At 41.6% G+C, this 14,094-nt stretch overlaps 1 protein-coding gene across 1 annotated transcript in view; it reads left to right on the forward strand.

Moving 5' to 3' along the window:
- Positions 1–3,814: 3,814 nt before the first annotated feature.
- osbp2b (oxysterol binding protein 2b) overlaps positions 3,815–14,094 on the forward strand; it is a gene marked incomplete at its 5' end in the record, with an annotated part of 49,568 nt that continues 39,288 nt past the window's right edge. Inside the window, 2 exons of the mRNA XM_083904737.1 lie at positions 3,815–3,978; positions 12,292–12,500. Of these exons, the coding sequence (XP_083760863.1) occupies positions 3,815–3,978; positions 12,292–12,500 (373 nt within the window). The remainder of the gene's footprint in view (positions 3,979–12,291; positions 12,501–14,094) is intronic.

Here is a 14,094-nt window from a genome sequence, read left to right on the forward strand (position 1 = left end):
TAAGGCTTTGGGATAATGGAAGTCAATGTGTCCCTAACAAGAATAGCTGTGAATAGCTGTCCTGTGTCCAGGGGTGGAAAGAATAACTGAACTATTCTACTCAAGTAAAAGTACTGCTCGTTTGATGAAAATGTACTTAAGTACAAGTAAAAGTACTACTCTAAAAATGTACTCAAGTTAAAGTAAAAAAAAAAAAGTGGCTTGTTTAAAATTGAACAAGGTTCTTTATTGTGCTGTTTTTAACTCACATGACTTGTTGTTATTTAAAGGTGCATTATGTAATAAATCTAAATCCACTGGCCATAAAATCCTCCTAATATGTCACAGAGACTCAGGATAATGTTCATATAACAAACTGAACTCACCAACAACAACAGTACAGACAAAAAATTTGCATTAAAAAAAAATATTTTGCAGACTGCAAATCATGTTTATGTTTTGAAATCATGTTTTGGCATGTGGCGCCACCTACCGCCGTCTACCAATCATTGCAGTCAGTAGAGTCTCCGCTGCAGAGCAACCACGGGTTGCTAAAACATGTAACCACATAATGTATCAGTCACAATGGGTCAAAGGTCACAAACGCTTTAACTTCCTCCTTGATTAGATCCTAATTTAAGTTTCCCATGCGTATATGCAGTTTTTTTTTTTGTAACATTTTTTAATTCAACGGATGTGATTTAAAAACGTAGCAATGAATACTATGTCCAAAAAAAACATACTTAAGTCAAATAAATTTAAAGTACACAAAAAAAAAACTCAATTACAGAGCAACGTGAGTAAATGTAAGTCATTACTTTCCACCTCTGTGTGTGTCTGTGTTTGTTAGTTTGGTGCATAAGTGAAAAAATTGACATTCACTGTCCCTTACCTTGCAGACTCTGCAAGATAAGGGACAGGTGTTTAATGTGTGGATTAGGAAGGAGCAATAAAACCCCCACAGAGATGCCCTGAATACATTACGTGTACCTCTATATTATATTTAAAAATGCCCCCAAACCCAGTGGATATAACCCCGCACAAACTCAGATATTCTGCAGGAAGAAGGAATAACAATTCCTCAACAAACCCCACGAGTGCATCCCAGACACACAGGGAAACCTTCCTTAAGCTTTCATTTCACTATCTTTATAGTATCTAATTGGAAATGTTGTGAGATTAACTGTAGCTGTTTGATTTGATTAGGCCTCGCTGGACACTTTGTGAATATACGGCTGCACTTAAGAGCGAGCAGACCCATTATTGTACATAAGAGTGGTTCGTAGAGTGATTTGCATGCTTTTGTTGGTGGAAAAAAAGAAAAGAAAAAGCCAACAGGTCAGGGTTTAATTGCACTGATGTGGAAATGTGATATTGTATTTCATTTATATATTTTTTTTTAATTTCCTAGTACGTGTTTTTTTTTCTTTCTTTTCTTCAGAGGCTGTAATAAGCAGCCGTCGAGAGTGAATGTGATCGTTTTTCACTGGCATGTGAGAGCACAAGCTCATGATTCTCTCCCCAAGATGTGATGTTGAGTCTTTCAGTCAGGGCAGATGACCGTGTGTTAGGTTTTCTTGTTTAAAAAAAGAAGAAAAAAAAAAAACAGGAAGTCAAATGTAGCAGAGATACAACAGAAAGCAACTGTGTGTAGCATGAGTTCTCATTGGTTTTCTTTGTGTGCGCGTTTCCAAATAAAAAGGGCTACAGTTTTTTATCAGAGACATGACTTTATGTATTTATTTTTTACATGTGTTAGTTACTGTGACTGTTTGATTTTGATTTTTTTGGAAACATGCCAAGTTATTAAAATGCATTTGAGAACAACAACAACAACTTTGTTCTTTTCTTAATTAAGAAATTAAGAAATTGGATCATGTTTGACAACATTGCCCCCTGGTGGTAGGACAACGTTATCAGGAGCCACATCAGAGATGGACATTGATCGAAAAAGATATATTCTAGTAAGTGTTTTTGCCTTGAGTTGATACTTCATTGTATGCAACCGTATGTGATGAAAGAACTGCCTGTATTTGACTGATGTTTATTTAATGATTTTTGATCCTGACAATTTTTTGGATCACTTTCTTGATTTATTTCCTAATCACAGCATGGGATCTCTTCTGCAAAGAAAAAGCCTCAAGATCAACTCAGCTTGTACCGAAAATTAATTAAGAAGGCAACGGCCAAAGGGGACACGTGGGTCCCCAGAGGTACAGGGGGGGCCCTTCTTAATAATCCAGCCCCGTGGCTCATGCAGAAATTAATGATCACATGAATAAGTCAAAATGTCCCCCCCCCCCCACCACATCTGGTTTTCCTACACTTAATTATAAGGCTGATACGTTTTTCACAATTAAAAGGGAGCCAGAAGCTTATCGGGATCATGGCCTGTTGTAAATGTGTGTAATGTTATAGTTCGAAAATTCGCTGTGTTAATAAATTTAAAGCCTATTAAAAAAGGATTAGCACATGAAACAACATATGTTAAACATATTTTTTTTTAAATAAAACAAATGCTGCAACTGCTTTAAAGCTGTAGTATGTAACCTTTGAATACCAACAAATGTCAGTTACGTTCAAGCTTTCAAGTCAAATGAGTTCACACAATGAGGTCCACGTGCAAATTACTCTCAATGGGGTTTCTCTGTGTAGGTGTGTTTTGTTTTTGTGTCTGTGGAGACACAGAGTGATTGGGACTGTAGAAGGAGTGTTTACACCAGTAAAGTAAAAAAAAAAAAAAAAATGCAATATAGTATTCCCAGTTCTCTGAAACATGAGTAAGGTTAGACCAATGTTGAATATGAACATGAAGAATGTTTGAATATGGACCTCGATATGGACCTTTATAAAATTGCGACTCTGGGGAATAAATGAGGCAGAACCTCATTTCTGAGGCTCTGGTTGAAGTTAGATGTGATTAGATTAAGATTAAAATTAGGCATTAAGTGGTGCTTAAAGTTATGGTAATGGATAAAGTTTTGTTTATCTGTCCTCATTTTACACTCTTAGAAATAAGGGTTCCAAAAGGGTCCTTCTACAAGGGCTGAGGTTCTACCTGGAACCATTTGCTTTCCAGAAAAAAGGGTTTTTCAAGGGTTCTTGGTAACACTAATGGTTCCAGTAAGAACCATTTTGATCCAGAGAACCCTTTAAAACTCCTTTCCTGAATAAAGGGCTTTAAAATGGTTCCATAAAGGTTCTACCTGGAGCCAAAAAGGGTTCTCCTATGAGGACAAGCCGAAGAACCTTATATGGTTCTACTTAGCACTTTTATTTCTAAGAGTGTATCAAGAGTCAAACCAACCCGCATGTCAGATGTTGAGGAATGTTGTAATAACAACATCACGTGGTTCTGGGTCTGAATCATAGACATAAGCTACTAGAGCTGTAATTCACAGTCATACATATAAACCACAACTTATGCTAACTCCTTTAAAGTTACAGCCCAACACTGTTTGGGCTCTGTCGTCATGGAAACCACTGTTGGTTCACTGACAGCCCTATCGGGGTGTGTTATAGAAGCCATGTGAGGGCTCTCCTGTCTATCCAGTGCAGCTCTGTGCTGACTGAGAATCCTCTGCAGTCTGCATCTGCTCACAGTCATGGCATCACTCTTGCTCCTCTGTCCATCCGTGCCGGCGTCATGTGAGAGGGGACCGCGGTGGTTTCTCTCGCCGTAGACCGGACCCTCCTCCGTCCACGGCGCTCATTCGTCAGAGCTGACGTCCTCGCAGCGGTTCTGCCCCGCGGTGGGGTAGTGTCTCTGTTCCCCCCCCCCACCCCCCGCTGTCCGCTGCCCGCTGCCCGCCCGTCGATCCTGCACCGGCGGAGGATGAGCGAGCAAGGCAAGGGCTCGGCATCCGCCTCTGCCGCCTCGGCCCCGGCGGCGCCAGGGTCTGACACCTACAAAGGCTGGCTCTTCAAATGGACCAACTACTTGAAAGGCTACCAGCGGCGGTGGTTTGTCCTCAGCAATGGCCTGCTCTCCTATTACAGGTAAATTAACTCCGCAGACACTAAAGTGCGACGTTTTTTTTTATCTAAAACCAAAAACCAACCGAGTCACGCGCATCACCACAGCTGCTTCGGCTCAGCTGGTTAGCAGCGGGCTAAAGCCCGTATGTCCACGTCCATGTCTCCCCTTAGACAGGAGGACGTGTCCGCGGTAGTTTGAACTGGGTGTGTGGGTTAGAGAACAAGGCACCAGCTCAGACAGAGGCGTCTGTGGAGCAGCCACAGCAGCGAGGTTTCAGCCGCAAGTGTCAGCAAGTGCCGACGTTTACATTTAAATTGCTAGCAAACTAAGCTAGCAGGCTAGCTGGTGACAAGTGAAGCTCCAGCTGTGACAACCAGAGATAGCAGGACTTGCCTCAATCCCTTATTCCCTAATCCTAGTTTATTACCAAGGATTGACTTTAAGGAAAATTCTCTCTCGTTACATTTACCTGAAAATCTCATCTTCTGACCACTCAATACTTTCAATATCTGCCCTTTTAACATTATAGTCTTTAATTTAAATGTAACCCTTGTGTGTTGTTCATTCTGTAACACAGCCAGTGTCCATGGGTCTCCTGGACCCAGTGTATTATTAGACAACAACACTAATAACAATTTATGTAAAAATACTTTTTGGCCATTTGGACCATATTTATGAATATCAGTACTTGTGTTGGAAATGCCGGTAAACTGTGTTTTCGTGTCCATAAATATTTATATTCACTCTCTCAAACTCCCTCCTGCTTGGTTGCTGTTTTTTGTGCAGGGTAGTGTAAAGTGTGCAGTTATTTTCCTTTTTTTATGTTCATCACAGAAAAAATAATCCAAGGCCAATGATCCTGAGGCTGAAAAAAATAATAAATAGTGTAATCTTTCTTTGGGCAAATGTTGAAAATGGGTCCCACCGACCTGAACGCCACACAAAGGTTCAAACCTATTACGATTAGGGCAAAAGCATAAAGGTTTAATATGCTGTATTGATGTGCTGCATACTTATGAGACATGAGTAGTTTTTCTAGATTCTGCGTTAGCTGACTTTACTGATCTGCGGTTCAGAGTGATCGCTGTCACGACATCATGTTTCCAGATAAGGTCGCTGTCGTTATCAGTCTTGTCTTTAGTCTGCACACACACAGTTCAGCTGTGAGCTGTGTGACAGAATGACACCTGTGGCTCAGGTGCCTCTTTGTGAGGGTGTCGTGTTTCCACAGGTGTGGGGAGCACAGGTACAGCGGCACAACACAGAGACTTTAAAACTATTATGTTAAGACTAGAATATTTAGTCCTCAACACAATCAAATCGATAGTGTCCCGCGTAGTGAGACGGTTTGTTTTTTCTTTGTGTTCCATGGAAGTTGGCATCAACAATTTTGAAAGTTAATGCGTTAGTTCTTGTACTAGGTCATAATGTTGGATCATAACCTGAGTTCAACGTGTAATCAGAAAGAATTAAGAATTAATGATCATACGATCATAGCACGTCAATTTAACTGTCACATGGAGGTCGAGAAGTGACCTTGGGAACAGTATATGTGGCAAAATAACCTCAACTTATGGGTCAGCTTTTCCAGTTTACTATTCACTAATGAAGATGCTGAGATGCAGAGCCAGAAGTGATCCTTCTGCGTTGCGATTATTTTATTGCACACAAGGTTGTGTTGTGTTGATCTTGCATGTTTAACCTGGCTTTTAAGCCTTGCGCTGCTCCTGCTCGAGTGCCTTTGTCAACAGTCAAATACCCTCCTGTGCCGATACCTTCTAGGTCAAGCTGTCCTTGGCGCACGGTTATATTGATCGGTTCCTGTAACGTTAACTTCCAATGTGTCTCTGCGAAAAAAAAACTATTAATGAGTACACTCAACATTTCGACCTTTGGAACGGGCATTAAACAATTAATGATGCAATCACCAGGAAGCCCTGAACCGTGTATGTGTGTGCGCGCGCTTGTGTTCCTGACCACATGAACACTTGTTCACCCTGACTGACCCACTTTTTAAAATGGTTCACAGCAGAATGAAGTCTCTTTTCCTCTCCTTACATTACTAGTAGTCAAAGCTAGGGGGGAAAAAAATGAAATGCCCTACAGCATGATTTTGAATCCATAAAAGCTTCCAGTAATGAACGTAATCAATGTGAAACTGAGCTTATCCCTCCGTGACAATTGCCTTTTTAAATGTTGTCCTCAATAGCGAGGTTAGAGAGCAGAATTAGCTTTGACGCAGGATGGGATGCTGTGCCGTGTTAAAAGCATTTTCTGGAGAATTCCTAATTCCGTGTGAGTGTTTGACTGGGTCCTCTCACTGCAATGTGCAAACTAGACTCATTATCATTTTCCTGCAGTCAAATTCAACCTTAAACTAAACCTAAACTCAAAGGAGATAAAGAGAATTCTTTACAGAAAAGGGTGCTCAAAACCACCCAACTCATCCCTTCGTTCTCAAGCAGCTTGTCAACAATACGTTATTCGACACAGAGATAATGGTAGCCAAGGCCTCTGATCCTGCCTGGACTAATGGTGAAAGGAAAGATGCCTGTTGCCCCTACCTTCTATTAATAGTCCATGATGTTGTAATGTGACTGCTCTCCCTGAGGTGAATGTAACCTGTCGACATCTGAGCGCACAGACAGCGAAGTGTACAGTGGACTTATGTCTTCCACTGACGTCTGTTGTCACGTGTCCGACTTCAAGCCTTTATGATTGTGAGCCTTCTCTGGCTCACCGTATGCACTCCTATTGTTGGGCAAAGTCAAAGGGAAGCTGAATTAATGTATCTTAATTGTATGATAAATGTATTGCGGATAGTGGATAGTTTTGAAAAGCCTATAAAATGTGATATTTTAAAGCATGAATAGGCCATTATTCGGCCGTTAGCCCTTTAACTCCCTATCCCCCTAAGAGAGACAATGTCTGAAATGCAAAATTGTCAATGTGCAATAACAATATTCATGACAATATCAAAATAAAACAAAGCCTAAATATATAAAAAATATAAAAACTAATACTCAATTAGTAGTACATCTTTTGCGTGTTTGTAAAGTAATTTTTGGGTTTTTCAATTTTTGTGGGGTCATTGAATGCAACTCGAAGCCACTCTTAAATCCAAACGCTGTTTTAAACTCCTTAGCTGGAGTTTGTGTTTGTTTATTGGATCATAGAATTGACCATAGCAGTGGGCAGGAGAAAATCATGTTGTAGACATACATTCGACCCCCCGAGTTTGAAGATAATGTCACAATGCATCAGTCAGTTTGTTTTGCAGTATTCAATATTTATTGGCCCCCTTTTTTCAACAGGCCAGTTTTTATTGCTGATAAACTATTTGTGACTGTGTGTTAATTACAAGTCTAGCCTATAACCCAATGGATTACTTTCGTTCCCACGACCCACTGCTGTCAAAGCAAAGGCCCAGAGCTCTAACTTGTAGCTGAGAAGCCAAAGGGTAGTGGAGGACAGCAATCAATGTTCTGACTCCCTGGTCTGACTCACACCGTCAGCACCGTTGCTTGTTAAATTCTAATGAGTTTTATAGAGAGTCAACATTGGGCTCGTTATTGATTACTTTTTTTGCTCTGACAATGCAAGGCTGACTATCTTCTCCGCCCTGTGCGTCTTCTTTTTTTTTTAGTTTGAATCATCCAAAGAGCTTTATTGACTTTTCTCACCAGCACCATCATGTGATAACATCATTTCCGCCCTCTGTCAGTGAGCTTCTCTCACGTTTAATTTCCTAAATGACTTTTCCTCCCAGTTTTAATACTCTTAGCACTACTTGCTCACCTCTTTAGAGCATATCCAGCTTATTGCTGCCAGGACGATTACGGCGCATTAAAGCTTGGAGCGGAGCTGCCATATCAGTGAATCCGACCTTGTCTTTCATAGTCGAGTAGATCGGGCCACGTTTCCCTTTGCAGCTGCAGGAGAGCAACTCCTGCAGATACAATCGATGTAAGCGCTCAGTGGGGGTTCGGCTCGGTTTGTGTCGCTTAAGAGAGTCGGGTCATGGTGTTAGTGCTGGCAGTCTTGACTCCTGTGTGTAGCGTGGTGAGGAGCCAAACCTGGGCCAAACCAGCTGCATGTTAAAGCAGAACCTGAACCCTTCTTACTGTGCCTGGCACATCAGCAGAGTGACCGGGGCAATAGATGTTGATGCTGTGATCTAATCTTCTTAATGGGCACTTAGTTTTCCTGAGTGTGTATGTGTGACCCAACCGATAATTGAATGGCTTTATAACAGGGGTGGGTCATGATTATCGAGTAACCGATTAGTCGTTTTATTTTTAAAAGTACATTAGTGTGCGCGACTATTATGCTGACGTATAAAAGGAGCAACTGTATTGTATTCGGCATCAGATCAGACAATAATGGTCTGTCTGCAAGATGCAAGACGGAGAATTCAGGTGAATTGTTACTCTTCTACATCCTTACTCCTGTGTTTTCGTAGGAAAGTCAAAGCAGCTGTGTCACATTTTAGGAAGCAGTTATTTTGGCTTCCTCCTACTTCTTTTCAGACATCTTAAGTGTTCAGCATTTGCTCTACAAAGAGAAAAAAACTGTGTTTATATGTATGAATGTGTGTTTTTGAATGGGTGATCGGCAAAAACTGCAATGTAAGGCATCTTTGAGTGGTCTAGACTAGAAAAGCGCTATATAAATGCAGACTATTTACCATTTCGTATAGTGTGCATGTACCGTTTATGTATTCATATTCTTTATTAGCATGTTCAAAGTAACAACCAACCAACCAATCTCTTTACCACGTTGCCACAATCCTAATGCAGGTCATATCATACTGTTCAATATTGCCTCCTTGCCCTGGTTTACTTCTCATATGTTTTCTTTCCGTCTTAGGCTAAGTTATATTTTCTCTCTGGCTCACTCTCGCCGTGTGTCGTGATATTGTAGCTCCTTGTCACAACAAAATCCCGTCTACACTCTCAGCCGTGTGTACCCACAGTATTACCTCTGTCTGTCAGTGTATATCTCGTCATGCTTATGGCTGTCTGTTTTCTTATTCACTGGTTTGTTGTTCTGTCATTACATGCTTCAGATCGGTGGATTTGTGTTTTTTGCGGATGTGTTCACAGGGAACTGAAAGGTAAAAAGCACTGCACTTCTTTCCAGGTTCAGCGCAACATGCAGAATACTCTCTCATGCCCTCAGCTGCACCCACTCTCCCTTGTTCCTCCCCCTCCCCCTCCCCCCAACTATAGACCCTGAAGGCCCGTTTAGTCCTTATCTCTCTTTTCCAGCTTTTGTTGATTTTTCTTGACTGTTTAATTTCATGGCCTTTGCATGGCCTCATCTTCCTTACAGAGCAGACGCGATCCGCATGGATCTCATCTGTGTGCATTTAGTTCGTTGACCCTCTTATAACGGGAAAAACTATGCTTGGTGAAGCTGTAAAGCGGGGGGGGGGGGTTCAGGATTCTGACCCCCTGCTTCACGGCTTTGCATGGCCCCCGGTGCAGCCATCGTCTGCACGACCGATGTGTTTCCGAGCAGCAGCAGACGGTGCACTGCCTGAACTGGATTGGCATGATAACAAGACTTCTCTTCAGCCCACACAGGCAGTGTGAGGGAGGTCACTGTTTTGGCAAAACAGGGAATGTCCACTACTAAAAAGGGACATCGCCCTCCCTGTCAGTGTCAAATGAGCCTGGAGCTGGTGAAGTGCTGCTAAGAGACAGCTGCATGTGACAGTGAGGGCTCGCCGAGGATGGATGTTAGCACCCACATGATTGCATGGCTGCATGCTTCAAAGTGGTCGATTCTAAGGGTCTGGACAGGAAATTGTGACATGGAGGACTGAGGACATGTTTGTCCTGCAACCACCAAAATAAAGTTGGTGTTTTTTTTTTGCTGACAAGTTGCTTCCCTGTGGTTTTGAAGATTTAAATCAGCAAAATCAGCTGTCTGTGTGTGGCTGAGCTCTCGGGTGGGCATGAGGGTTCATCCCTGCCCCGCAGCTTAGCTTTTTCTAACTGTGACAGAAATGTCGCACAGCAGGTTTTTCCACCACAGAACTGTAAATAAAACATTTCTGATGAATTTGACAAAGTCAATTAAATGCGTCGGGGTTCTAATAAGAATCTTATTAATACACATGCAATGTCTCATTTCATAATTGTTACTTCATACACTTACTGGCCACTTTATTAGGTACTCAAAACACCTAATAAATTGTCACGAGTGTCACTATTGGCAGAGATGGTCATTTGCAGAGTGGTGTTTTGAATTCATTTTGTCTTTTGTATCATTTCGAACCAGTTTCTTCTCTGAACTGAGGCATCAATATGGCATGTTCTTCTCTGTAAGTCCTAGAGATGGATCTGAAGTACACCAACAACACAACCATGCTGTGTTCAAAGTCATTTCAATCACCTATCTTTCCCATTCTGATGCTCGGTTTCAGCTTCACTGGGTCACCTTAAATGCACACATGAGTTGCTCCCATTAGATTGGTGTACCTAATAAAGTGGATAGCGACTTTTTTCAGATTTTTATTTCGGAAACATTTTGCATTTATGCAGAGCATAAAATTGTCTGGGATGTACGTGGTGCATATGTGCACAAACCCATCCAGAGTTCAGTTCCATTCCTCTTTGTTCTCATCTCTTATCCTGCTGCTATCACTCTCTCTCTCTCTCTCTCTCTCTCTTTTTCACTCTGTTCCCTCTTTGTTACGGCTGTTATTCATTGTTTGGTTGTGTCCACTACACAGGCCAAGAATGACACAATGGCCTTGTTATCGAGGCCTGTGCGGCCCACTGAATGTGCTACAGTTGGTCTTAGTGGAGGCTAAACAGAATACCCACAATTCTGCTCACCCACATCCGGGCAGGCAGGTCATCCATCCTGAATGAATTACGAGTTCAGTCTTTTCCATTTGTTTTGCTTTAGCTTTAACTGGGCTTGATGAATGAATGTGTGTATTCAGACTAATAAACAGTTACAGAACTTCTGAGTGAGTGCATGACTCACTGTGAAACCTCTGTGGAAATCCTCTGTACTTCCTCACATCCCCTGCTGCTCGTGCTTATCTTCTAGAGCAGCCATTCCCAAACTTAAGAGTGCCGGGGGCCCACTTTGAAATCCGACAATTCTCTGAGGTTCAAAGCCAAACCTCAAGTCAAGTCAAGACTAGGATCAATAATTCCACTTTATTTCTGAACTTCCAAATCTTTCAACACATGAATGTTGTTATTACAGCTGGGCTCTATGTCCTCTTTGAAAGATTTAGCTTCACAATAAAGAGCGTAAATATTATCCATCAACATATGAACAAAATACATACATATTAGGCCTTTACTTACATGTAAAATGTCACAATATTATTATATATAATTACCTGCTATACTAGGTCAGATAAAATAAAAATAAAACATAATTTCAACCCCATGTATATGTTTTATTTATTTAAGTATTTCTTCAAATACCGCCACAACCCACACTTTGGGAATCACTGTACTAGCAGATGGCAGTTCAGCCGTGCAGTATTGATAACAGTTTGCAATGTTATACTCTATTTATGAATATAAAGTTTAGTTATTCACGGGATATAATCACTGGATCTGATATTGGAAAAAAGAAAACTGTGAAATCCAATATCATCCAAAACAAAGCCTCAATATCACATCATAAATGCTTATTTAAAAGCACAAAGTCAAAAAACGAATGAAAAGCAGCAGCAGTCATTCTGTAGGCCGTTTATTTCTTCCTTTTATCGGAGCAGCAGATTACTTGTTACACAGTTGGAGTGCCAGGTTTTTGAAAAGGCTGGTGGTAAATGCATCAGCACAAAATAATGTGTTGTTCACGGCGTCATAGTTTAAAACCCTTTAACACAGAAAGTATTGCTGGCGACATGCACGATTTATATTACTATAATTATGCGACGGTTTATGCCATCAGAAATGGTTTCTGAAAGCTGAGAAGTTTCATTTGTTGGATATTACGATAATTTCACTGGCACTATTGAGAGGAGAGAGTTGGGGGAAAAAATGCCTGTGCATGGTTTCCATTTTCTTGGCCTGTTTTTGCACATTGAGAGACAATGTAGTTCCATGTATTTGTTTTATGCTGTTGAAATTTCAAATTTAACATGCAAAATCTAATTTTAAGCTGTTATTACACTTAATTTTTACTGTTAATAAAGTAAAAAATTGGCAAGGGATATTTTAAGTCTGAGGTGTTAAAGGGTTAAAAGGTATAAAACAACTGTATCGGTGCTCTGAAGATTCAGATATTGCTATTGAGCCATCCCTAACAAATAGTTTCTGTGCATTTCTCTCTCTGTTATTTTTTCCGTGCAGGACGCAGGCGGAGATGGCCCACACATGTCGCGGAACGATAAACCTGGCCACGGCTCACATCGACACAGAGGACGCCTGCAACATTGTCCTGAGCAGCGGCGGCCGCACCTACCACCTGAAGGCGAGCACCGAAGTGGAGCGGCAGAGATGGGTCACGGCGCTGGAGTTAGCCAAAGCCAAAGCCATCCGCATGATGAACGATCAGTCGGGTAAGAGCGGATGATGATGATGCTCGGGAAATAAGATGGAATGTAGTTTCTGCCGCTCAGTGATCATGGGAATTGTTGCCTTATTGTGTCGTGTGGTTTCCCTGCTTGTGTTTGTACTTTGACTGCAGAATGTGCAGCAAATGTCCGTTTTCTTGATCCATTAGTGGAAAAATAAGACAACCTGCTGGCTCTCTAGAAGTACTGAATGTTTCCTCCTCAAGGGGTTTGCCCCAGAACTTACTGTATAGAACATTATGGGTATAGTGGATGATTTATTTTTTTGTACTGTATTAATCCCCGTAGGGAAATTCCTTCTCTGCATTTAACCCATTCTGTGCTAAAAGCCTTCCTAGAATTAGAAGCAGTGGGAAGCCACTGAGCAGCAGTGCCCTGGGAGCAATGGAGGTTGAGTACTCTTTGACCTGTAACCCGTCTGGTTACAAGCCAAGTTCCCATTCCACTCATATTTTAATGCAGAAATATGACATATTCTGTATGCTTAAGCTACATGACATCCCTTTTATTGTGGAAGCTCAAGCTGCAAAAATATAAGCACTCACTGCAAGATGTTAATAATCAGAATTAAGTTCAAATAATGACCTGGTTGATGGAGTCTGGGTAAACTTACGTAAGTGATGAGTGTATTTATCCTCCGCACTAAACTGTGAGTTTAGCTGGTGAAAGGTGATCCATGCACAGCAGCGTTCTCAGACCCCGGCCTCGTATTTGTATATATTTGATTTTCCTCCAGCCGCTGCTCTCCAGTATCCACCTGGCATTTGATATTCAGCTCAGCTGCTCGTCTCAGCTCACGCCCTCCTCCTCCTCCTCCACCTCCTTTAATCTTATTCAGATTCCTGCCTGAGCCAGGAGAGGGCAGCGCTGTGTGTGCCCAGTCCGGTCGGAAAAGAGTATGTAAATGAGGTACCGTGAGAACTGAGCTTCCATTCATCCTCCTCTTGACAACAGAACGCTCTCCTTTCCAAGAGGACTTAGTCTTGTGTGCTTGCGCTAGGTGATGCTGGTCAAAGGCTGTGGGAAAAGCCGGGGAGGACTGTTTCACGTTTTTGAATCTGGCTTCCTCCCAGAAGCTTTTCTGCCCCAGTCTTTTACAGACAGAGTCTGCAGAGGCTGAGACAGGCTATATATCTCTCTGGCCTCCATTTGAAAGTCAGATCACTAAATTTAGACCGAGAGAGAGAGAGTGTGAGTGCTTTGTAGCTCGCCATTTCCAGTACACCTGTATATTTTTATATCTGTAAAAGGATAGGGAGAGTAAATGAAGTGTGGGTGAGTGTGTGTGCATAATTTGTGCATACTTTCAGCAGCATGGTCTGATGTCAGGTTCAGCTGTACTCATTTTTCACTACAATTAGATTAGTTCTGTGTTATATAACATCACTCACATAATATCTATGGCTTTCCTTGTGTATATAACAAGTAGGAGGAATATACTGACAACTAAAGATGTATATTTTCTATTTTGGTTCCCATCTCGGTCCATGACAGGATCTGTGTCGTCAATTTAATGATGAAAGCTTAAGCAGACAGTCTGTTTAAGAAACAACAGTTTGTGACTCCTCAATCAAATTAA

The sequence above is a fragment of the Microchirus variegatus genome (assembly GCF_963457635.1).
Source record: "Microchirus variegatus genome assembly, chromosome: 18".
NCBI lineage: Eukaryota > Metazoa > Chordata > Actinopteri > Pleuronectiformes > Soleidae > Microchirus > Microchirus variegatus.